This window comes from Colletotrichum jinshuiense, chromosome 9 (assembly GCF_051148585.1).
Source record: "Colletotrichum jinshuiense chromosome 9, complete sequence".
In the NCBI taxonomy this organism is placed as follows: domain Eukaryota; kingdom Fungi; phylum Ascomycota; class Sordariomycetes; order Glomerellales; family Glomerellaceae; genus Colletotrichum; species Colletotrichum jinshuiense.
Window position 1 is genome coordinate 3,558,797 of NC_139316.1, and position 21,900 is coordinate 3,580,696.

The 21,900-nt window shown below is 55.9% G+C and overlaps 10 protein-coding genes across 10 annotated transcripts; 5 read left to right on the forward strand and 5 right to left on the reverse strand.

The window, feature by feature from the left end:
- Positions 1 to 851: 851 nt before the first annotated feature.
- EsH8_IX_000937 (lipid droplet assembly factor 1) lies at positions 852 to 1,408 on the reverse strand (the record flags this gene model as incomplete). The annotated part of the gene is made up of 2 exons (XM_083267273.1): positions 852 to 1,181; positions 1,241 to 1,408. The coding sequence occupies 2 exons, from the start codon at positions 1,406 to 1,408 to the stop codon at positions 852 to 854; spliced, it is 498 nt and encodes a 165-aa protein (XP_083130838.1).
- A 1,296-nt stretch (positions 1,409 to 2,704) lies between these two features.
- On the forward strand, positions 2,705 to 4,390 carry EsH8_IX_000938 (Zn(II)2Cys6 transcription factor; the record flags this gene model as incomplete). The annotated part of the gene is made up of 4 exons (XM_083267274.1): positions 2,705 to 2,869; positions 2,976 to 3,458; positions 3,509 to 3,782; positions 3,831 to 4,390. 4 exons carry the CDS (start codon positions 2,705 to 2,707, stop codon positions 4,388 to 4,390), a joined length of 1,482 nt encoding a protein of 493 aa, XP_083130839.1.
- Positions 4,391 to 6,606: 2,216 nt separating this feature from the next.
- Positions 6,607 to 7,827, forward strand: EsH8_IX_000939 (uncharacterized protein; the record flags this gene model as incomplete). Its single annotated transcript, XM_083267275.1, has 1 exon — positions 6,607 to 7,827. The coding sequence occupies one exon, from the start codon at positions 6,607 to 6,609 to the stop codon at positions 7,825 to 7,827; it is 1,221 nt and encodes a 406-aa protein (XP_083130840.1).
- An 870-nt stretch (positions 7,828 to 8,697) lies between these two features.
- Positions 8,698 to 10,228, reverse strand: EsH8_IX_000940 (proteasome regulatory particle base subunit RPT2; the record flags this gene model as incomplete). The annotated part of the gene is made up of 4 exons (XM_083267276.1): positions 8,698 to 9,204; positions 9,251 to 10,057; positions 10,116 to 10,175; positions 10,226 to 10,228. 4 exons carry the CDS (start codon positions 10,226 to 10,228, stop codon positions 8,698 to 8,700), a joined length of 1,377 nt encoding a protein of 458 aa, XP_083130841.1.
- A 1,945-nt stretch (positions 10,229 to 12,173) lies between these two features.
- On the forward strand, positions 12,174 to 13,067 carry EsH8_IX_000941 (ubiquitin-conjugating enzyme/RWD-like protein; the record flags this gene model as incomplete). Its single annotated transcript, XM_083267277.1, has 3 exons — positions 12,174 to 12,434; positions 12,545 to 12,819; positions 12,893 to 13,067. 3 exons carry the CDS (start codon positions 12,174 to 12,176, stop codon positions 13,065 to 13,067), a joined length of 711 nt encoding a protein of 236 aa, XP_083130842.1.
- Positions 13,068 to 14,148: 1,081 nt separating this feature from the next.
- EsH8_IX_000942 (major facilitator superfamily domain-containing protein) lies at positions 14,149 to 15,479 on the reverse strand (the record flags this gene model as incomplete). The annotated part of the gene is made up of 5 exons (XM_083267278.1): positions 14,149 to 14,738; positions 14,800 to 14,888; positions 14,943 to 15,069; positions 15,154 to 15,182; positions 15,313 to 15,479. The coding sequence occupies 5 exons, from the start codon at positions 15,477 to 15,479 to the stop codon at positions 14,149 to 14,151; spliced, it is 1,002 nt and encodes a 333-aa protein (XP_083130843.1).
- Positions 15,480 to 16,105: 626 nt separating this feature from the next.
- Positions 16,106 to 17,889, forward strand: EsH8_IX_000943 (Elongator subunit ELP3; the record flags this gene model as incomplete). The annotated part of the gene is made up of 2 exons (XM_083267279.1): positions 16,106 to 16,400; positions 16,457 to 17,889. 2 exons carry the CDS (start codon positions 16,106 to 16,108, stop codon positions 17,887 to 17,889), a joined length of 1,728 nt encoding a protein of 575 aa, XP_083130844.1.
- A 275-nt stretch (positions 17,890 to 18,164) lies between these two features.
- On the reverse strand, positions 18,165 to 18,824 carry EsH8_IX_000944 (aminoacyl-tRNA hydrolase; the record flags this gene model as incomplete). Its single annotated transcript, XM_083267280.1, has 1 exon — positions 18,165 to 18,824. The coding sequence occupies one exon, from the start codon at positions 18,822 to 18,824 to the stop codon at positions 18,165 to 18,167; it is 660 nt and encodes a 219-aa protein (XP_083130845.1).
- A 580-nt stretch (positions 18,825 to 19,404) lies between these two features.
- Positions 19,405 to 20,576, forward strand: EsH8_IX_000945 (amphiphysin-like protein RVS161; the record flags this gene model as incomplete). Its single annotated transcript, XM_083267281.1, has 7 exons — positions 19,405 to 19,417; positions 19,522 to 19,572; positions 19,626 to 19,671; positions 19,734 to 19,807; positions 19,869 to 20,016; positions 20,073 to 20,131; positions 20,182 to 20,576. 7 exons carry the CDS (start codon positions 19,405 to 19,407, stop codon positions 20,574 to 20,576), a joined length of 786 nt encoding a protein of 261 aa, XP_083130846.1.
- A 527-nt stretch (positions 20,577 to 21,103) lies between these two features.
- EsH8_IX_000946 (Dcp1 family protein) lies at positions 21,104 to 21,796 on the reverse strand (the record flags this gene model as incomplete). The annotated part of the gene is made up of 1 exon (XM_083267282.1): positions 21,104 to 21,796. The coding sequence occupies one exon, from the start codon at positions 21,794 to 21,796 to the stop codon at positions 21,104 to 21,106; it is 693 nt and encodes a 230-aa protein (XP_083130847.1).
- Positions 21,797 to 21,900: the final 104 nt, after the last annotated feature.

Here is a 21,900-nt window from a genome sequence, read left to right on the forward strand (position 1 = left end):
TTACTTTTGCTTTTACGGCATATCAGTGATCGGTTGCACAGGGTGGGGAAGGATTGTTCGTGTAGTTCATAAAGGAGTCGCCTGTTGACAACGACCACGGTGCCGCCGTCGCGTTCTCATGTTTTCTTATTCTTGATGGGGCAGGCGTCCGTATTACGAATCCATCTCCAAGTAATAGCTCCTGCATACTCCTTAACTTTGAGACCTCTGGATTCGATCGTCGCTGAGATTTCTTGGTACCAAGAGAAGTAAGAGACCTTGCCCATCTCAAGGGTAATTAACGAGTTCTTGATGTCTCTACTAGCCTCCCTTGATCAGCTACATTGGCCGAGAGGCCCGGTTATTTTACTGGCCATGTGGATCAATCAGCCGCACATTTCGCCGTGGGGGGCCAAAATGCTTGCCATTGATGGACACGGGCAGGTTAGGAAATTGCTGAAAGCCGAGGGGAAGCTGGTATGACAGAGCTACAGAAATTGGACGAAGCATCGCTCTGTGTTGGCCCCGGAATGTGGTCTAGACACAGGTGTGTTGACAGGTTCAGGCCGTTATGCGGGGTCGGCGGCGTGGGCACCAGGTCTCAACGGTCTGGGCAGGCGGCGTAATACCATGTGCAGCTGGGAAGAACCGTGCCGAGCGGGAGTTGGCAGGTCCGCGGTTCGCAGAACATATCGGAAGAGCTAGCACCATGTAAGAATAGATCAAAGACAATAACGAATAGTTTTGTGTGTGAGCAAATCCCATCCCATTGACGGCACCGTGTGTCCGTCGAACAACCCCCAACGCCGAATCCTAACCGCCACTGAACATAATACATCCATCCCTTTCCCAATATCCGACCAGGAGCGCACTTAGTATCCATTGACGCCCTCCTCGTGCTTGGTGACGGCATACTGCTTCCTGTCCTGTCCGTCAACCTCCTCATCGCTCCTGGCGCGTATAGGTGATATCTCATACAGCCGCTTCGCAACGACGAAGCTGCCCGCAGCCCATATCCAGACAAGAACGGCGATCGAGCAGGTGAAGAAGAGCGTGGGCACGAGGAAGAGAAGGGCGACGCCGATCCAGAAGAGGGAGAATACGACGGCAGCTCCGAGGGCGAAGGCGATGGTCGAGACAGAGAAGGACACGAAGACGAGAACGGGGAGGAAGGAGAATAGGAGCTGGGAGAGGAGGAAGGCCTAAGATGAATGGTTAGCAATGGCGTCCGCGGGCAGCTTCAATTGAGGGTCGCACGTACGAAAAGGAAGGGTTGCTCCTGGGCGAAGTTGTAGACGCTGCCGTACGCCTTCTTCCTGGCGTCAGGGCTGACGACCCGATTGATCTGGCGCTGACTGTAGGCATACACACCAGCGGCGTTGTCCTTGGCGGAAGCCTTGAGGTTAGTATAGTCGGTATGGGATGCCATTTTTGCTATGCAGATGTAGTAGTATATAGGTGATGATATCGGAAGGGTCTCGATGTGCGTCAGGGATGTTGAAGAGAGTGGGATGCAGATCGGAAATCAGGGAACAGCTGCCTGGGGAAATGCCGTTTAGTTATCAATCGATTGCCCCTTGTGTAACTTCCAAGGGATGTAGCGATTGAGGGGTCGCACGCTCGGATGGAGGTTGGATGCCAGCACAGGGAGAGGCGAGACGGAGGCGAGAGGCGGCGGCAGGCCGGTGACGGGTGAGTGACGGAGAATATGCGAGTGGGCGACTGGATTGAAGCTGCTACCGTTTGTTACCGTGTGCTACTGGACGGTACTAGGACTCGGTGCGTGCTGCAGCTGCGCAAAAGGTTGGCTTCGGTGTAGAGCTGGAGAGGTAGGTACCTCCCCTGACCTCACCACCCACTGGAAGCGGCATGTTCGCGTTCCGCTGGCGCGTCATGCAGCTCGCAGTTTAATTAGCACGGCGTGCCTGCGTCGTTCAGCTCCCGGCACTACCGGTACACACACTAATCAATAACTGGGGTAGTAAGGAGATGGGGCGTGAGCCACAACTGCCGCCTCAGCCACATAGCTTTGTACGGATACACCACTAGGTAGGTACGGATACGTATGTATGGATACCGTGTAAGGACCAAAGGCTACCTAAGGATGACCCATTAGTGTACGTATCCCGGTACGTGCTGTACGTACCTGCCGGAAGATGCGGGGGAATGAAGCTTGGGCCACTCATCTGCGTGCTCTCATCTGCTTTGCATTCCTGCCAGCGAAGGAGGAAGCAGGGAGGGAGGGAGGCACGGGGCAGCCTTTGGGATGTGGTAGGAGGCATCAACATCACGTGCTTTTCTCGGCCCGGAACGGCCAATTCGCCTCCCTGACATTCGCAGCACTTGCTTGAGACCTGCAACGCTACTCCATCGATCAACCTGTTTCTTGCTCCTTGTTCACTGCTAATTCCATCCCTTGATCGCCCATCTAAAAACTCCGAACCCACATCACATCTGGATCTTGGCTGGCTGCGCTGCATGCCTGAAGCTGCATGTGCATGTGCATAAAGTCCCATTCGTGAACCCCGACGCGGCGGCCCCTAGGCAATGCTATGCATGGCTCTGCACTATGTATGAGATAACTCTGGCAACTTGGAGATCAGATATCTTGGACCGCGTCAAGTCCGAGCGCCAAAACATCCCTCGAGACATCTCGCTCTAGCTTGTGGCCATTCCGGGTAGATGTGAACCCTTTCCTGTAGCTTCACCCGCCAGCCCCAATGCCATGAACGGCGCATCGCAGAGCACAGAGTCCCCGTCACTCAGGGACGAGGTAATGGCCCTTGAGAAGGGCAGCCGGTCGAACGGTGGCCCGGCGGTGCGCAGCACCCGTATCGGCCACAAGAAGTCTCGAAACGGATGCCAGCAGTGCAAGAAACGGCGCGTCAAGGTGAGTCGAAAGCTACCCTCGTAGACTGCGCGCGTTACCCAGTCTGGAGCTTGGAAACCTTGCCGGAGCCGCGGGTTCGGGAGGAAAGTGGCTGACAATGTTCCAGTGTGATGAAAGTCGGCCGTGCCGTAATTGCGTGCGGCACGATGTCAAGTGCAGTCTTGTCTTGACCCCATTTGCACCGCAACTCCCAGCTGTCAGCGAGTCGCCCAAACCTGCTGTGGAAGCCGTCAACGCAGCGACCCCTGGCAGCTGTGGGGATGCATCGACAAACAGTCGCCCGGTTAGCAGGCTAGGAAAACCTCCGCCGAGGTTATCGTACTTGAAGGATAAGGTCGCTGCGATTCAAGGCCTGCTGTCCGAGTTCTCAGCCGAGGTGGACGCCCTGAACCAGAACGACAGGCATGGCAGCTTCTCAGGTTCGGTCCAGAGCGAGCCCCGAGAAACTCAGGGAATCTCGCAGCCGGACTGGCTCACCGACATGCAACTTGTTCACCACTATACCTCCACCACGGCTCATACCCTCTCTGAGAACCCGGAATTCGCTCACCTTTGGACGACAACGGTGCCGGAAATTGCATTTGCCAATGTAAGCTTGGCCCAGATCGTGCGCGCATCTCAACTAAGTAAGCGTTGTAGGATTTCCTCCTCCATGGCCTCCTGGCCGTATCTGCCATTCACATGTGTCACCTCCATCCCGAAAAGCGGGATGAATACTCTACCATCTCGGCCCGCCATCAAAACATTGCTTTGAGCAAGTTCTCGCCTGGCTTGGGCGACATTGGCGAGACCAACGCCGACGCCTATGTACTCCATGCCATCTGCATCTTCCTCGTGAACACTTACACCATTGCCAACCCGCATGGTCCCATCACCTCCAAGGACGTTGCCCAGTCCTTCATCCTACTGCAGGGTACGTCGCAATCCAGCCCGGCCCACTAAAACTTGCTCACTCTCTCAGGTATCAAGAGCATTCTTACCCTACCGTTCGCCCAACGCTACATATCAAACGGACCGCTGGCACGGTGGCTATACCAAGGCGCCGACGAGCCAGGCATAGCGGGGAATTACACCTCCAAGATCGATAATCTGCTCGACCTTACCCGCAGCATGGCCCCGTCAGATGAACTCACCACCTGCCAGTCCGCCCTCGAAGGCCTCAAGCGCACCTTCGCCGCCGTCTCGATGCCCAAGCACAAGCATGGCCTGGTCTGGCGATGGGCCGTCTCCCTATCTCAGCACTTTCTGGAACTCATGGGCCAGAACCACCAGATAGCTCTCGTCACTCTCATGTACTATGCCGCGCTGGTCCACGCCTTTGAGCCAAGGCAGTGGTACCTTAGAGGCTGGGGCACTAATGTGGCCTCCGCCTTGGAACAAGCCATCCAGGCGCCCTGGAGGCAGTGGATCCAGTGGCCTCTCAGGTGCATCCGCGAAGGCGTCGATATTCGGCAAGTCGAGCCGGAAACGATCACCCCGGCGGGAAGCACCCCGAATCAGTCATCGCCGAATTCTATATAGATACATCCAGACCCGGCGAGCCTCCACCGTGGGCAGATACAGCCGCTGGGTCGTTTGCGTATTATGCCACTATAAGCTCGCTTCTTATGGCCAAACAGACCTAATATCAACCCTTGGGGTCTGGCAGGGGTTGGGCTCGGCGACTTCGCTTCTACAAGCCGGGGATACCATAGCCAGCCTTCACTGTTTATTCCGAGGTATCCCATCGCGGTGTCAGCGGCGGCGGCCAATGACGGCGCCAAAGAAAACCTTGCGATGCGTCCATACGCTACTAGCCTGAATCGACATGGGCCTCGCAGCTCCGGCTAAGGCCATGCCCCTCTCCGACAAAGGGAAGAAGACGCCGCAGGCAAGGTACACAGCACCGATGGCCTACGCGAGCACTGGACCCTGGATAGGTCCCAAAATGGAACGAATCGAAAGCATGGTGGCACAGACTTTAGGCAACTACAAGCAGGGCGAAAGCCATCGAGTACAGCGTCGATGGTCGTATCTTTGACTAAAACCCCAGTGAAGATCGTCCATGGTTTAGCGTTATCGGGCCCAAGTCAGCATTCATCTGCATTGCCAAACGGCGCCCAGAGTAACCTGGATTGGGACACGGGTATGGTAGCTAATCTAAGGGTTAGGGAGTGCCTGACATCCCGAATTGGTTCGGTGTAGAATCTATTCGAACATACCTGCAAGGCTCAGTATTGTATCAGTAGTAGCTAGACATGACAGAAAGCATAGCCGGGCTATATGCACTGAATTTTAGTACTTTCAAATATACTCCATAATATTTGTCCTTCTCGGCCATACTCTATCATCTATCTGCTTCCACCAACACCAACTACTAACTCGATGTCAAACAACATTGTGAAGTAGCTTGCTTGAACCAGGAGCACGTTGTGTTTGTTGTCTATGTATAACTAAATCAGGATACTCAGAAAAAGAGGAGCATGTGCAAGATTGCATTAAAAAAATACAAGAGACGTTTGGGTCCTAAATAGTAAAAGTTAATGTCCCTGGCAAGGCTCGAACTTGCGACCTTTGGATGTCCCTATCTTAAGACAGAGTCATATTCGGTGATATGAGACCAACGCTCTTCCAACTGAGCCACAGAGACTGTGATTGGTGACTGAAGGAGAACATTTGCATGCTATACACTCATTGGGACTCTGCACTGGAGTGATCATTCTTTTTTTCACCAATCACGCATCAGCTCCTACCCCAAACGGTACGTGCTCTTTCGGCCCCACGAGCCCGCCCTCGCCTCTCCGCCGCGCTTCGGCCTTGCGCCGCTCGCCCACCGCCAACCCGCGAGCTCCCAGAACGATGTTCGGTGGCAGCAAGGAGGAAGCTTGGCAGACTCACCAGCCAAGCTTCCTCCAACCGCACCTCGTGTTTCCAAGACCGCGACTGCACTTACGCGTCGCAGCCCAAGTCAAAACCTCGCCGGCTCACCTCTTGCAGACTGCGCCACCACGACTTTCCGCCATCTTACATATCCAAAGGTGTCTTGTCTGCCTGGCCTGATTACCCGTCAAACCATAGTAACACCAAGCTGTCAGCGTTCAGCCCAGCCCATTAGGGAATTCCTGCTGGTCTTGGCCTGGCCATTTCGAGTGGATTGGCCTTACTGATTGATGCACACACTTCCGCCACATGAAACGAGAAACGCAGACTGAAAGTAAACCAAAAAAAGAAGAAACCTTTTTGTCGGTACTGATCAGACATGGGGGGATTGATTCTGCCGTCTCCGCCGTCCCTCACCCCCGTGCCGCCGTCATCGCCTGCCCTGACCATCTCCCCGTCTTGTCCCTCCTTTGTCTCCGTCGCTGCTCCCCCCCTCCGTCTCCAAGGGATGTTTGTCCGAATGCCCTATCGTCCTCCCGCGCCATGTCCTCGCGAGGCGAGACCTTACCCACGCGCCTGCGAGTGCAGCGTCATCCCGGCTTCGCGGCCTTTGGTTCACGGGGCACACTCCGGTGACGACTCTCTCAAGTGAGATGTTTCTCTCATGAAGAGGGTATATATCACCGTCGTAAGCTCTGCCTCTCGAGTTGTGGTTTCTTACTACCTCTCCATCAGACAGTAATACCAAGCAAGCAAAACCAGACCTTGCGAACAATACTAAAGCGTTTCTATAATACCCCCCCTCAAGCATCGACACAACACAACTTACAGCACAGACTTATATACACATATCTGACGCCCCCCAACCCACCGCCATCATGACTGTCACATACGAACCCAAGCCCAACCCGGAGCAGGAGGCCGACAACCAGTCCATTCGCTCCTCCTCGGCCCGCTCAGCCATCTCCCGCCGCCTCACCCTCTCCCGCACCATGAGCTCCCTTCACCGGACCGGGACCAACGACGCCGGCAGCAACAACAGCGACGACGCCAGCACCCCCAGCGCCAAGCCCCGGGGCAAGGGCTTCGGCGCCCACGTCCACAAGATCACGACCGCCGCCGGCGTGCCCTTCAACAAGGCCGCGAACCTCGTCGGCGCCGAGGGCTGGTTCCCGCAGACCATGCCGCGCGAGTGCGCAAAGGCCGCCCGCATCCTCCACGCCTTCACCGGCCTCGGGGCCGAGCCGCCCCGCGCCCAGGGCCCCATGCACCCGCTCGGCATCACCCGCCGCTCCATGGTCACCATCCCGCACCAGGTCCTCGCCGGCTGCTCCGGCATCGCCGTCTTCAACACCCTCCGCGCCGGCGCCTACATGGGCTCGCTCGCCGCGGGCTCCGGCGTCGTCGTCGCCCGCCGCCCCGACGGCTCCTGGTCCCCGCCCTCGGCCTTCGTCGTCTCCACGCTCGGCGCCGGCCTCATGTTCGGCCTCGACATCTACGACTGCGTCCTCGTCCTCAACACCCCCGACCAGGTCGCCGCCTTCACCCACCCGCGTGTCTCCCTCGGCGGCGAGGCCTCGGTGGCCATCGGCCCCGTCGGCACCGGCGCCGCCGTCGAGGCCGCCGTCTCCAAGACCGTCCGCCCCATGTACAGCTACATGAAGTCCCGCGGCCTGTGGGCCGGCGTGCAGATCGACGGCACCATCATGCTCGCGCGCCAGGACTGCAACGGCGTCGCGTACAACGACCGCGGCATCTCGGCCCGCACCATCCTGCAGACGCGCGCCGAGTGGCCCGAGGGCTCCGAGCCGCTCTGGCAGACGCTGAGGGCGCTGGAGGGCCGCTTCTCCCTGGTTCCGTCCGTCGAGAAGCAGGGCGCGCTGGCTGGCCAGCCGGGCGACGGTGCTATGCCGCCCCCGCCGCCTCCTCCCCCGGCCGTGGACGATGACACGCCTCTGCCGGCGTACACGCCTTCTGTTACCTCGCAGGTGAACTTGGCCCGCGGTGGCGAGCAGGGCGTCACGGATGCGAGCAGGGACGACGAAGACGACGAGCCGGTTATTGATGAGAAGGAGAGGCTCCGGCGGGCGGGATACTAGGCCCACGTATCGGGCCGTGCATTTTACGCCGTGCAAGGGTGTTTGTTTGAATGGATTCATCTTGGGTTTTATTATGAGACTTGTTTTTTCTGCTTTGGCTCGGTCTGTTTTTGGATTTGGATTTGGGTGTGTCACCTTAGACTGTCTTACTAGTATCCTACTGCACGATATCATGAAGGTAGAAACCATGAAATTTTAATTATTCATCTATTACTAAAAGGTTTTCCATACCCTTTGAGTTCTACGGGAAGTCAACCCTCAAAAAATATTGGGCGCTTTGCCTACTCAGCCATGAACCTCCTTGAGCCCTCTTGAGCCCTGTCGACCGCAGGCGGGGATGCAGTCTTTTCTTTTGGCAGCGGGCCAGACTCCAAGGGAAAGGGGCTATTCACGGTGAGGTGGCAGGCATCAGCTCTGCAAGCCGTCAAAATTTAGTTGGTTATTCATACAATCATTGACTGGGACGGTCATGCTGCTTGATTGCACTCAACCTCGGCGTCGAGATAACGATATCCTTTCGTTCAACCATGAAAGTGTGATGGCGATTTACTGAGGGTGCTCCCACTTGACATCAAGGCAATTAGCGGCTGGTACATGCCCAAACATTAGCTACTTTGACTTTACATTGCAGGACAAAATCCCATCCATCCAATGCAATGGTCACCGGGAGTCCTTATGGCCAATTCGGCTAGAGCCTATGGCCATGGGGTTTGTGCGAACCATTGACTCATATTTCATCACATTCACAATGCCATCCATAATTATCCCAGTATTAATGTTGGTCATCACTGTCAAGCCAACGTCAGGCATGAATTGTAATTATCTCTATCATCGCTGCCGTCTAGCCCCGTACAGTCATACAATAAATAACTACAAGTACAAGCCTTCAGGCTCACTCTCCTGCTTAGTCCGCAGGACTCTCTCTCTGGCCGATCTGAAGTCGGCCATCTGCACGCGCATACGGCGCTCACGGAGGGCCAACAGACCAGCCTCGGAACAAATGGCCTTGATGTCGGCACCAGAGAGATCGTCCTTCTGCGAAATGAACTCCTCCAGGTCCACATCGTCGTTGAGAGACATCTTGGAGGTGTGGAGGGTGAAGATCTTGCGCTTGGTGTTCTGGTCGGGGTTCTCGAAGAGGATCTTTCGGTCGATACGGCCGGGACGGATCAAGGCCGGGTCAAGCGTCTCGATCTTGTTGGTGGCCATGATAACCTTGACGTCGCCACGGTCGTCGAAGCCATCAAGCTGGTTGAGGAGTTCCAGCATAGTGCGCTGGACTTCACGCTCACCGCCCGAGGTCGAGTCGTAACGCTTTGTGCCAATAGCATCGATTTCGTCGATGAACACGATCGAGGGGGCGTTCTCGCCGGCGACCTGAGATCATTAGTGGCGAACTAGAACAAGATAGACATGTACGTACCTGGAACAGTTGACGGACAAGACGAGGACCGTCACCGAGGTACTTCTGGATAAGCTCACTTCCCACTATACGCAGGAAGGTGGCAGAGGTCTGGTTGGCGACAGCCTTTGCGAGAAGCGTCTTTCCGGTACCGGGAGCACCATAGAGAATAACACCCTTGGGGGGCTTGATACCCATCTCCTCGTACAGCTCCGGATGCAGCAGAGGCAGCTCGACCGACTCTCTGACTTCCTGGATCTGCTGTTCCAGACCACCAATATCGGCGTACGACTCCGTCGGTGCCTTGTCCAGCTTCATCACGCTGACCAGCGGGTCCGCGTCATCAGTCAGGACACCAACGATGCTGACGCTCTTGTGGTGGAGCAGGACACTTGCACCGGGCTCCAGCAGGTCCTTGTCGACGAAGCTCATGATGCTTACGTAGTATTCCGGACCAGTGGTGCTACTGACGATCGCATGGTCATCGTCAATCATCTCCTCCAATGTGCCAACACCCATGGGGCTGCCACGCATGTCGTCGACACGACCACGCTCATCTGCGAGACGGTCGACATCACCCTCGGGTCCGACCGCGGCGCCCTCCTTCGCAGTCTTGGCCTTGCGCAGCCGCTCTTGGTTTTCAACGTACTCCTCCTCGAGAATCAAGTGATCGTGGATTCGCTGCATTCGTAGTAGACGGAGTTTGCATCGGCTGGTAGGGAAGACGGCGGGGAGCTTCGCGGCAGCGCTGGTGCCGGCGGCCTTTCTCTTCTTGCGGCCGACTCTGGTGGTAGGACGTGGGGGAGGCTCGTACTTGGGCTTCTCCTTCTGTACAGGCGGTCAATCAGTGAGCGAACACTCGAATTTCGAAATAAAATAGGCATACCTTCTTGTCCTTCTCGTCCTTTCCATCACCTCCGCCACCCATTCCTGACTGGTTCTGACCCTGCGTAGCTGTTAGGTCGAGGTCACTACGCATCGGACAAGAGTACTGACCATCTTGCCACGGGGAGCTCCTGGAGCTCAGTGGAATTGTCGAGATGTCCTTTTCGTGTTGATGGGACGAGAAAATGACAAAGCTCTGATTCGGTGGGTTGTCAAGGTGCCGACGATGAGCTTGTGATGATGATGATAGTAGGTGGATTCCGGAGATGGAGATGGAAGCGCAGGGGAGCAAGGCAAGGCTGCCGCTGCTTGCGTAGGTAATCACAGCACAGCAGCACAGGGCATCAGCTGCAGGCGCCAGAGAAACACGACGCCCCTTGCCGAATCTAGCCCGGATTTGGCAAGGACGAACAACGGGTCACGTGCACCTTTGTCCTTGCTTAGTCATTTTCATGTTTGTCGAGTCAATCGCTGCTCCTGCTGCACTTGTCTTTCTCGCTCTTATTCTACGAACAAGATCAAACAACACCAGATTTGAGGTTTTCAATGTGCACCATGAAGCAGTTGGCAGCTCACGCTGGTGGCGTACTCTTCTGTTGAAAGCTGAGATTATTTTTTTATTCTTTTTGGCGGTTGCAAGTTAAGATCACCTAGTGGCATGGGTGTCTTTGGGCGACTGGTCTGTCGCTTGTTGCACATGTCGTCCATGAATAGCACCACTCATCTGGCATTGTGTATGTTTGATGTGCCTGCGGTCATCAACATTCCTCTTACTAAGCAGTGAATTCTACATGATTCTGATGGGGAGTTTCACACGTCCTTATGCAGCTCGCTTGCGCCTATCAACGGTGATCCCGACTCCAACACAAACGGGCGAGGTTGGAGAGTTCAAATGAAGTTGCAGCCGATTCTTGATGTGGGGGAGGGGAGGGAACCCATGAGTAAGTTGTGTACTGGACCGTACCGACCAAAGACCACGGAGCTGTCAGACAACTGTATTTGAGTTCGAGATGCACAGGATTTTATCTAACGAGCGCCTTCCGGCATTCTAAACGCATTGTCTTACTGTTGTGGCGTACCATGGGAGCGCTATTGCGAGTACCCTTTGTCAGTTTCATAGACTGGCTCTGGACCAGGGACTTGGGTATATAAGCTGTGATTACGAAGGCAAAGTGTTGTTTAATGTAGCCGAAGTCTTTCCATCAATGCTGTGGGTTCATTTCGAATGCATGCATATACCAAACTAGATCTAAAACACACGTAAAAAAAAAAAAAGTCGCGAGGTCACGAGCTCAGTATAAAACCGACGGATGACGCTTAGGTCTCAGTGACCTGACGTCCTAAGAATGCTCACGTTCTAGCCGGAATGGTTGGAACAACCATTACAGCCGCATGCGTGAGTATCAAAATGATCTCATCTCATTATGCGGTTGACTTCATACTATGGTAAGAGCAAAGGCAGTGAGATTGGAGGCTTCCACGAAAAGTGAGAAAGACGCACAGCATGCAAGGCGGAAGCTTACGTTTTGTTACTGCAGCTTACCATGCAGTCGTAAATGTCCGTTCCTTGAATGAGACTGGGAGCAAAACATGCATGGCCGAGAAACTCTGATTCTCCTCGTTAAAAGTATGTGTAAGTGAGGGACTCGGGGACGCTTCGACAGCCGGCGACTGTTCCCCCCCGATGACATGCCCCCCGTTGGATACCTCTCTGTGCCGTTCGAACCCCGCCCTGTCCGCAGCTCCCCCCGGCTGGCCAAGCCCCAGGTCGCCCCCTCTAGGCGGCCCTGACAATCCAAGGGCGCTATTTTAGCGCCGCTGCACAGACCATTCCAGCATCATCTTTGAGGGGCACGTCCACTGGCTCCTCCCAGACGAAGTTCCGACCCAGAACTGTCCCTCGCCTGGCTCACGCAACCCATCTTGCCCACTGACAACGACGCATCCTCGTAGGCCACAAGCCAAGTTGAAGACCCCAAAGCATCTGCTGGTAGAGACTTCTCTCAAAAATACTTCTGCAAGCCCGACTCGACCCGACGACCCCGAGAAGCAGCACATAATGGCGAGCCCCAAGGAGCGGCGAATCGCGAAGGAGTTGATGGATATTCGGGCGGACAAGGACAACTCGGGCGTCTACGCAACACCCATTGACGAGGCCAACGTGCTACACCTCAAGGGCTCCTTTCCCGCGCCTCCCGATACTCCCTATGCTGGCGGCCAGTACCAGGTGGACATCAAGATTCCAGACAGCTACCCGTTCAAGTCCCCGATCATTAAGTTTGACACTAAAATCTGGCACCCTAACATCAGCAGTCAAACAGTAAGCCGCACTTCTCTCCACAGCCTTGCCTCCCCACTAACCCGAGATTCCCACATCCCCCTACTCTGCTCTGATCCGTACGTGGTGTTCACGAATGCTGACTGAACCAGGGTGCAATCTGCCTCGATACACTAGGCAGTGGCTGGTCTCCTGTGCAGACCATCAAGACTGCACTTCTCTCTCTCCGCATGCTCCTCGAGTTCCCCAACCCCAAGGACCCCCAAGACGCCGAGGTGGCCAAGATGATGCTCGAGAACCCCGAGGGCTTCGCCAAGAAGGCCCACGAATGGGCTGTTAAGCACGCCGGCGCTCCGTCCAAGGAGTTCGATTCCACAAAGTACAGAAAGGACGCTTCGGCCGAGGCCAAGGCCAACGATGTCAATAGGTGCGTTTTTGCGGAACGTCAAAGCAGAAGCTTTGCAGTGACTTTGCAGAGGACGAGGCTGACAGTGTGGCAGGTATATGGGCTACAATAAGGACCTCGTCGACCGTTTCGTCGTCATGGGTTTCGAGGTCGATGCTGTGGTTGAAGCTTTTGTCTTTGTCGGAATCGACCGCAACGGAGGCCAAGACTACGAGCTCGAGGAGGCATACATGGGCGACATCACGGCCCGGCTTCTCGGCGAGCAATAATCCAGCCACCGCAGATCACGCCACGGCATGGAGCAATCGACATAGTGGTGGTCGACGGCAAATATTACGAATACAGCAAATCATGGAGGAACGGGGCGGCAATGCATCGGATGAGGAGTTACTTTTACATCTAGAACGGGGGCATATAAGGGGATCTGGCTATTACCGGGGCTGTGCAGCACCGTGGGCTATGACATTTTGGTCGAAGGAACTCGGAGAGTTGAAAGCTTTCAACACCTCGAGTGAACTCATTACATACGTGTGCTAGCTTTAACAGCGCCGTTTGTAAGTTTTCTTCTCCGGGGGTTAGGCGGGAATAGGAATGATCGGGATGAAGGGGGGGCACGGTATATTCCTTTTTTTGTTGTCTGCTTGGGCTGGCAGTGCCTTTGGCAGTTCTGCATGATGAACTAGGCGTTTTTTGGGCGTATGGGACTTGTGTCTGTTGCGATTACATTTTCTCTTCGTTTTATTTCCAACCTTGTTCTCGCTCCGAGTATTTTGTAAGATACACTCAGCTATCGAGAATCGTCCTGCATGCGTACCTACCTAGTAGCGGCTCAATTACAGACAGCCCCAACCTGCATGCCCCTTCCTCCGGTTATTGATCTCCATTTTTTCCTGGGCCGTAGCCGCTTCCCCTCGGGGTTCGGGGACGGGACCCTTGCTGTTTTCGCTCGGGGGGTGTATGGGGAGTCGTACGACGGGCAAGGGCCCTACATGCCGAGATGGCGCGAAAAAAGAGGGCAACGAATGAGAAAGCGGAGAGCGGGTAGGTGGTTCGCGGTAAAATGTTTAAAGCTTTGGAATTCGAGATACAAAACATGGGAGAGAGCCCGCGATATTTTCGAACCCGGGGCCTCAACCTCTCGTTTGCCTGCCCTGTCCTGCCTACCCCCCAGTCTATCGAGTTATTTGGGGCAGCATGTTCAAACATACACACGCACGATGCAAGGAACCGCCTCGTGTCCTCCACGCCAATTGCTTCTTGGCTGTCACGCTTTCAGCAAAATCTCTTTAACATGTTAAATACACAGCTGAATCCTCCTCTTCACACAGATCGGGTTGGAGAAGAAACGCTTTACAAGAGGTCGCGGCGGACGAACTCGTCGTACAGGGCCTTGCCGAGGCCGGCGGGAGAGGGCTCGACGATGACACCGGCAGCCTGGAGAGCGGCGATCTTGGAGTCGGCACCACCCTTGCCACCGGAGACGATGGCACCGGCGTGACCCATGCGACGGCCGGGGGGAGCAGAGATACCGGCGATGAAGCTGACAACGGGCTTGCCACCGTTGACAGTGTTGTTGGCACGGAGGAAGTCCGCGGCATCCTCCTCGGCGGAACCACCGATCTCGCCGATCATGATGATACCGTCGGTCTCCTCGTCCTTGAGGAAGACGTTGAGGCAGTCAATGAAGTTGGTGCCGCTGAAGGGGTCGCCGCCAATGCCGACGACGAGGGACTGGCCAAGGCCGGCCTGGGTGGTCTGGTTGACGGCCTCGTAGGTGAGGGTGCCGGAACGGGAGACGATACCGATGCGGCCGCGCTTGTGGATGAAGCCGGGCATAATACCGATCTTGCACTGGCCGGGGGCGATGATGCCGGGGCAGTTGGGGCCGACGAGGCGCGTCTTGCTTTGCGTCTTCAGCATGTTGGTGATGCGGACCATGTCTGGAGGGCTCGGTGAGTAATTGGAGCTCGGAGCTTCATGAGGATCTGGGAGGAAGCGTACCATGCTGGGGGATACCCTCAGTGATGCAGACAACAAGGGGGATCTCGGCGGCGATGGCCTCCTCGATACCGGCGGCGGCCAGAGGGGGGCTATTATTCGGTCAATATCCTGCTCAATGATTCTGCCATGTCGGGATGACGTACGGGACGAAGATAGCGGTGGCAGTGGCGCCAGTCTCCTTGACGGCATCGCTGACGTTGCCGAAGACGGGGAGACCAAGGTGCTCCTGGCCAGCCTTCTTGGGGTTCGTTCCACCGACGACCTTAGTGCCTATACACCCATAAATATCAGCCTCGAAATGTCCAACTCCGCGCGCGATAGATGCGCAATTGCTTCGGATTTATCATCGCGTACCGTATTCGATGGCCTGTTTCGCGTGGAAGCTGTTGGCGTACAGATATTAGCTCAGACAGCTCTCGCCAGTCGCGCGGACCATAACAATTATCGCCAGATCGCAACCCCCCGACAGGGGGGGTCGGCCCTCGGTCGTCGGAGGAAGATAACACCACTTACGTTCCCTGCTTGCCAGTGAAGCCCTGGAAAAGCACCTTGGTATCGGCGTTGATGCGCAGGTTGTCGACGGTCTTGGAGTAGGGACCAGCCTGGGAGACGCTGTATGCACGCTTCGCGGCGTTGTTCAGCAGCTTGCCTGCCGGCCGCATCTGTCTCAAAGACTGCATGTTGGCGTATGTGTGTTTGATGTAACGTGAAAAGCGCAGCTTAACCGCAGCGCCAATTAAGGAGAGAATAAGTCGGGGAATGGAGGAGGTGGAGGTGAGGGAGTGGTAATGTCGTTGGAGATGCGGCTATCAAAAAAGAAGACAGCTGCTGCAAGCAATTTCACGTCACTTTCCGAAAAGAAGGGTCGAACTGGGAGACCAAGCAAAACTTGAACCGAGCTCTTTGCGAGACAATCGGGTCTGCAGCGCGAGCCACGAGGACACGGGACCGGCAGCCCGGGAAAACCCGTGCCATTCGGTTGCGCTGATGATCCGGCCGGACCAATTGAGACCGCGGCAATCAGCACGGTGACACCCCCACGCACTCAGAGGTACGTACTGGACCGTACCTGCGGGTTTGATGTGTGGCGTCCGAGAATGTGGCTGATTACCCCACCATCCAGCGACTTGCATTTGACGGTTCATCCAAAATTTCCAAGTGAGAGAGAGTGGACGGTCAACTTCACCTGTGACTCCCTCTGACGACTCGAAGGCTCGTAGACGAAAGTTCGGCGACTCAATACGACTTCGATCTCAATACCGCAAATCAAACCGGCGCCGCTCGAAAAGTCTACCTCTCCGTCAACATGGCGACCACAACTGCCACAGTCACCAAGGCGCGGTCCAAGAACGACAACCTGCCCCCCGAGAACGAACGATTCCTTCGATGCTGTGCAGACCTCGCCAACGCCTTGATTGAGGATCATGAGGCCGTCAGAGATCCCAAAAATCCGCACAAGGATCTCAACCTGAACGCTTTGCGCAACAAGTTCGCAAGGAAGCACAAGCTGGCCAACATCCCCCCGTTGACTGCCATTATTGCTGCGATCCCCGAGCACTACAAGAAGTACATCCTGCCGAAGCTGATTGCGAAGCCCATTAGTACGTCCCCATAGTCTGTGGAAAATGAGGAGTCGCAAGCCTAACCCAATATGTAGGAACATCCTCGGGTATCGCGGTAGTGGCAGTTATGTGCAAACCTCACAGATGCCCGCATATCGCCTACACCGGCAACATTTGCGTCTACTGCCCTGGCGGACCGGACTCCGACTTCGAGTACAGCACACAGTCATATACTGGTTACGAACCCACCTCAATGCGAGCTATTCGAGCACGATATGACCCCTTCGAACAGGCCCGTGGCCGAGTCGACCAGCTAAAGTCCCTTGGACACTCCGTCGACAAGGTAGAATACATCATTATGGGTGGCACCTTCATGTCGTTGTCGGTTGCATACAGAGAGGACTTCATCGCGCAACTGCACAACGCGCTCAGTGGATACCAAACCTCAAATGTGGACGAAGCTGTAGAGGCTAGCGAGATGAGCAACATTAAATGCGTCGGTATTACTATCGAGACGAGGCCGGATTACTGCTGGCAGCCTCATTTGTCGGACATGCTGCGGTATGGGTGCACAAGACTCGAGATTGGTGTCCAGTCACTTTATGAGGATGTGGCTAGAGATACGAATCGCGGGCACACTGTTGCCGCTGTCGCCGAGACATTTTGCCTAGCCAAGGACGCTGGCTTCAAGGTAGTCAGCCATATGATGCCCGATCTACCTAATGTGGGCATGGAGAGAGATCTGGATCAGTTCCGAGAGTACTTCGAGAACCCTGCGTTCCGCACGGATGGTCTCAAGATTTACCCGACTCTTGTAATCAGAGGCACCGGCCTGTACGAGCTGTGGCGAACAGGCCGTTACCAGAACTACACGCCTAACGGTCTGATCGATCTTGTCGCAAGAATCTTGGCACTAATTCCGCCATGGACCCGTATCTACCGAGTTCAGAGAGATATCCCTATGCCGCTGGTCACATCTGGCGTGGAGAACGGCAACCTGCGAGAGCTGGCATTGGCGAGAATGAAGGATTTCGGTACGACGTGTCGAGACGTGCGAACGCGCGAGGTCGGTGTGAACGAAGTGAAAAACAAAATCCGGCCCAACCAGATTGAGCTTGTGCGGCGAGACTACACCGCGAACGGCGGTTGGGAGACGTTCCTTGCATATGAGGACCCGAAGCAGGATATCCTCGTGGCCTTGCTCCGACTACGCAAGTGTACTGAAAAGTACACTTTCCGTGAGGAGCTCATCGGGCAGCCGACAAGTCTAGTACGAGAACTGCACGTGTACGGTACCGCTGTGCCAGTCCACGCCCGAGACCCTAAGAAGTTCCAGCACCAGGGCTTCGGCACACTTCTCATGGAAGAGGCGGAGAGAATCGCGAGAGACGAGCACGGAAGTGAGAAGATTAGTGTCATTTCTGGTGTGGGAGTGAGGAGCTACTACGCCAAGCTTGGATATTGGCTCGACGGGCCGTACATGAGCAAGTGGCTGGATGGCCGGCCTGGACCAGATGAGGCCACTTGAGGATGACCGCAGGCCATTTCTTGAATTGTCCGAAGGGGCAAATAGGCACGGGTATGTAGCCATACAGGTCTGCACATTCGAAGCGAGGCGCGTCCGGCATCGGTGACAAAGTAGTGTCGCCGGTTACTCGTCGGACGAAGCGGCTTGCCGTATATACTTTTGGTCGTTCGCCCGTTTGGACATCGTCGCGACGGCCTGACGACGAGTATTGGGCCGGGGGGTCGGAGCCGCTGAGTATATCCGGCGCTGACAGCGCAAAGGCGGAGTCGTTCACTTCACTTCCCAGCAGCAGCAGCAGCAGCAGCAGCAGCAGCAGCGGCGGCGGAGGTGGCGGCGGAGGCGGCGGCGGCTGCCAGCTTGTCCTCCCATTCAAGAAGGCATCCCAAGACACCCGGTGCTGCACTGGCATCCAGAGCAGACCATTGCTGTCTCGACATTGGACGTAGGACATAGTCAGATACCGTAGCCTTCTCCCGTGCCTCTGGCCGGCCAATACCAATTGAGACCCTCGCCCACTCTGAACCAGGGTAATCTGCCTGGCGAAGGCATGCGTTTACACTCTTGACTCCATTGTGGCCCCTGTGACTGCTCTTCCACTTTCTCTTCTTGACAACACCAAGCTCCTCTTCCAGGTCATCATGAACGAGGACGAGACTCAGATCCGCCGGGGGTCGAGTGCCAAGCGTCTCCTTCCATGCCTTGGCAACCCATTTGCCTGAGACGTTCATAATGGCAGGACTCTGGATCATTGCATATTTGGGGCCGATTGAGGCAAGGCATGAGGTGCCGCCGTACCGCCCCCTGTGAAAAGCCGGCTGCGAAGGCCCTAGGAGCTTTTGAAGGGAATTCAGGGCATGATGACCAGCAGAGTGAAGTGTGTTGTAGTAGGGTTCGGGGTTCCCCAGACTGATGAGGAGAAAGCGAGGCGCCGTCATATTTGCTGATAAGTCGAATGAAGCCGGCGGGTGTTGAATGTCAGAACAAACGTGAATTTTGAGTGCTTGGGTAAGAAAGCCTTCAGCTTTAAAGAAGTTCGCAGGGATTGCATGCAACGATTAATACTGTGATTTTGTCTTAAGGCTGCATAATCAAGAAGTCTGACATGCATAAAAGCATACGAGAAGTAGTGCACAGATACGAACCCGGAAAACGGCACTCGGTCCCTCCGAGTGGAGACTGCGCCACAACCGATCTTGACGCTAGGAGTGCCGAGGCCGCTAAGGCCGTGGCGCAGTCTGAGCCTCGCCCGCTGACGCTGACGTCGGTTTCCGCTGCTGGGCGCTGCTGTTGGGTTTCCCCAGCCTGTATTGATGAGTGATTCGTCCGCGCAATCAAAACCTCCAGGAAGCATTTCCTTTTTCACTTTAACCTTTGGACGACGAAACGGCCACAACGAACGATACCCGCGAACCACCCAGTGATCAATACACACCGCTCGAGCACCTTTCCTACGGATTTTATTTTATTTTATCCCTTTGAGCGAGATCGAACAAGCACACACAAACGGCCGGCAAGATGTCGTGGGCAGGTACGACAAACTCGGACGACCCCTCATTGCTGGGCGCACAGGGGCGCACGCTGGGCACAACGCAACACTGGCTTTGGGACACTGGGCTGATGGAATGGCAACAGGCTTCAAGAAAAATGTCAACCGCGCGACGACACAGGTTATGATGAAGACGGGTGAGCCCTCTCCGTTTCCAAAGGAGTCACAAACCTGGTTCTGATCTTGGCAGGTCATGTGGAGAAGACGAACGACCGAGACTACGAAGTTGAGGAAAGGTGGGATACCCCCGACTAAGGTTCCACGACAGCCGCAACGGCGATACTGAGACTTTTGGCAGACGATTCAGAACCATGGAGACGGCGTCGTTACGGCTGCAGAAGGAGGCGAAGGGCTACCTGGACTCATTGCGAGGTACGTTTGCGGTGGTCTGTTCCTTCTCCGAACCACGGCGGCGGGCTAATCCGATTCCCAGCCATGACTGCCTCCCAGATGCGTATTGCCGAAACAATAGACGCATTCTACGGAGATGCCGGAGCGAAGGATGGCGTGAGCAGGAGTTACAAGCAGGCCGTGGAGGACCTCGATGCAGAGACGATCAAGGCCCTCGATGGCCCTTACCAGTACGATGCCCTGCCAAGATGTCGACTTTTAACGAGTCAGCTGACAATCAACCCAGACAAACGGTGCTTGAACCCATCTCCCGCTTCTGCGCCTACTTCCCAGACGTCAACGAATGTCGGTATATCCATGATACCCCTGAATCCCAGTCACTGACACCATTGTAGGCATCAAGAAGCGTGGCCACAAGCTCCTCGACTACGACGCATTGCGTGCCAAGGTGAAGAAGTTGGTCGAGAAGCCCGACAAGGACGTCACCAAGCTACCGCGGGCCGAGAAGGAGATGGAGATGGCCAAGGCAGCCTACGAGCAACTCAACGAGCAATTGTCGACGGAGCTGCCGCAGCTCATCGACCTCCGCGTGCCGTACCTGGACCCGACCTTCGAAGCTCTCGTCAAGATCCAGTTGCGCTTCTGCGCCGAGGCATACAGCCGCATGGCGCAAGTGCAGCAGTACCTCGACGCAGACACGCGAGAACAGTACGCCCAGGGCCAGCTGGACCAGCGCGTCGAGCAGGTGCTGCAGGAGATCCGGGAGCTCAGCATCAGCGGCACGGTATGAGCGAGGCACATTGTCTTTTCCATGGACTTTTCTCTTGGGCGGGGGGCTTTACATGACACTGCGGTAATGGGGCAGTTATTTTTTTCTTTGTTGTTTTTTTAACGGGCATGGCCTGGGATGGGTCGGAAATTCGGGGTTGTAATAGAAAATCCCCCCCCTCTAGACTTGCGAGTCACGACGGATGGTTGCTGGGCCTTGCGAAGCCCTATCACGAGTCTGCTTCCATGTATGAAAAAAATGACTTTTTTTTTCTTAATCAAGGGTATCATTGGGTTTTACCGCCGCTCGTGTCCGCGAGCCCCTTAGCACGGCCTGTCATCCCTTGCGTTGATCTATCGTATTGCTGACTACAGCCTCGCCCCTCGCACGCCGTATTGATCCTTCCTTCGTGCATGGGGTCCTCGTAATAGACATAATTGTCAACCGCCTCAGCATCGGTCTCTCCAGGCATCGGAATCATCCATGACGCCCAAACTTCTCATGGAGAGCGCCCTTTCCTTGGCCTTTGCATCAAGGACCATGAGCTCCTAGCCCTTGACCCCGTTCTGCGCGCCAAACAGGTCGCTCAAGCTCAATCTCCGCCCGATGGCCTGCATGGCGGGGCCGAGCTCCTCCTCCTGTGCGGGGACGCCGGCGCCGGGGGCCTTCTCCTCGGCGATGCGGACATGTTTGAGCGTCTCGCTGATCAAGGCGGCGTTCATAACGCGGGTATCCTCCTTGTCGGCGTGGATCCAGATGCCCATGACCTTGTTGCTCTCCGCCTCCCCGCGCAGGCGGAAGATGTAGATCTCGTCCATGACCTCGAAGTCGGCGACGTCGCCCAGGTCCAGGATGACGTTCTCCAGGCCGCGGCGGTTGAGGACGAAGATGCAGGCGCGGGGAGTCTGGGTGCCGGGGGCGGGATCCTGCATGCAGAGGAAGTATGTGCCCTCGATGCCCGTCTTGTCCCAGCCCGGGAGGGAGGGGTTGAAGGTGTAGACGACGGCGTTGGCGGCGATGGAGAGGGTGGAGTTAATGGAGGGGAGGTAGCGCCGCAGGACGGACAGGTTGAGCTCCGTGTTGGTGCGGTTGAAGAGGGCGGGATTCGGGTTCGGCACTGGGTGGCTGTCGATGTAGTGGGCTGCGTCGGACTCGTAGTCGGATTGGACGGGCCTCGGACCTAGGCCCGAGGCGGAGGGGATGCGGTTGTGGCCGCGTTTGCGGGTGTTTGGCCGGGACATGGCGTTTGTAGTCTGAAGCTGTTCGCGGTGGGTGGTGTTGATGTTATGGAGGGGACGAGGAGGAAGAGGTGGTGGGGATGCGGCCGCGGTCGCAGACGTGGCAC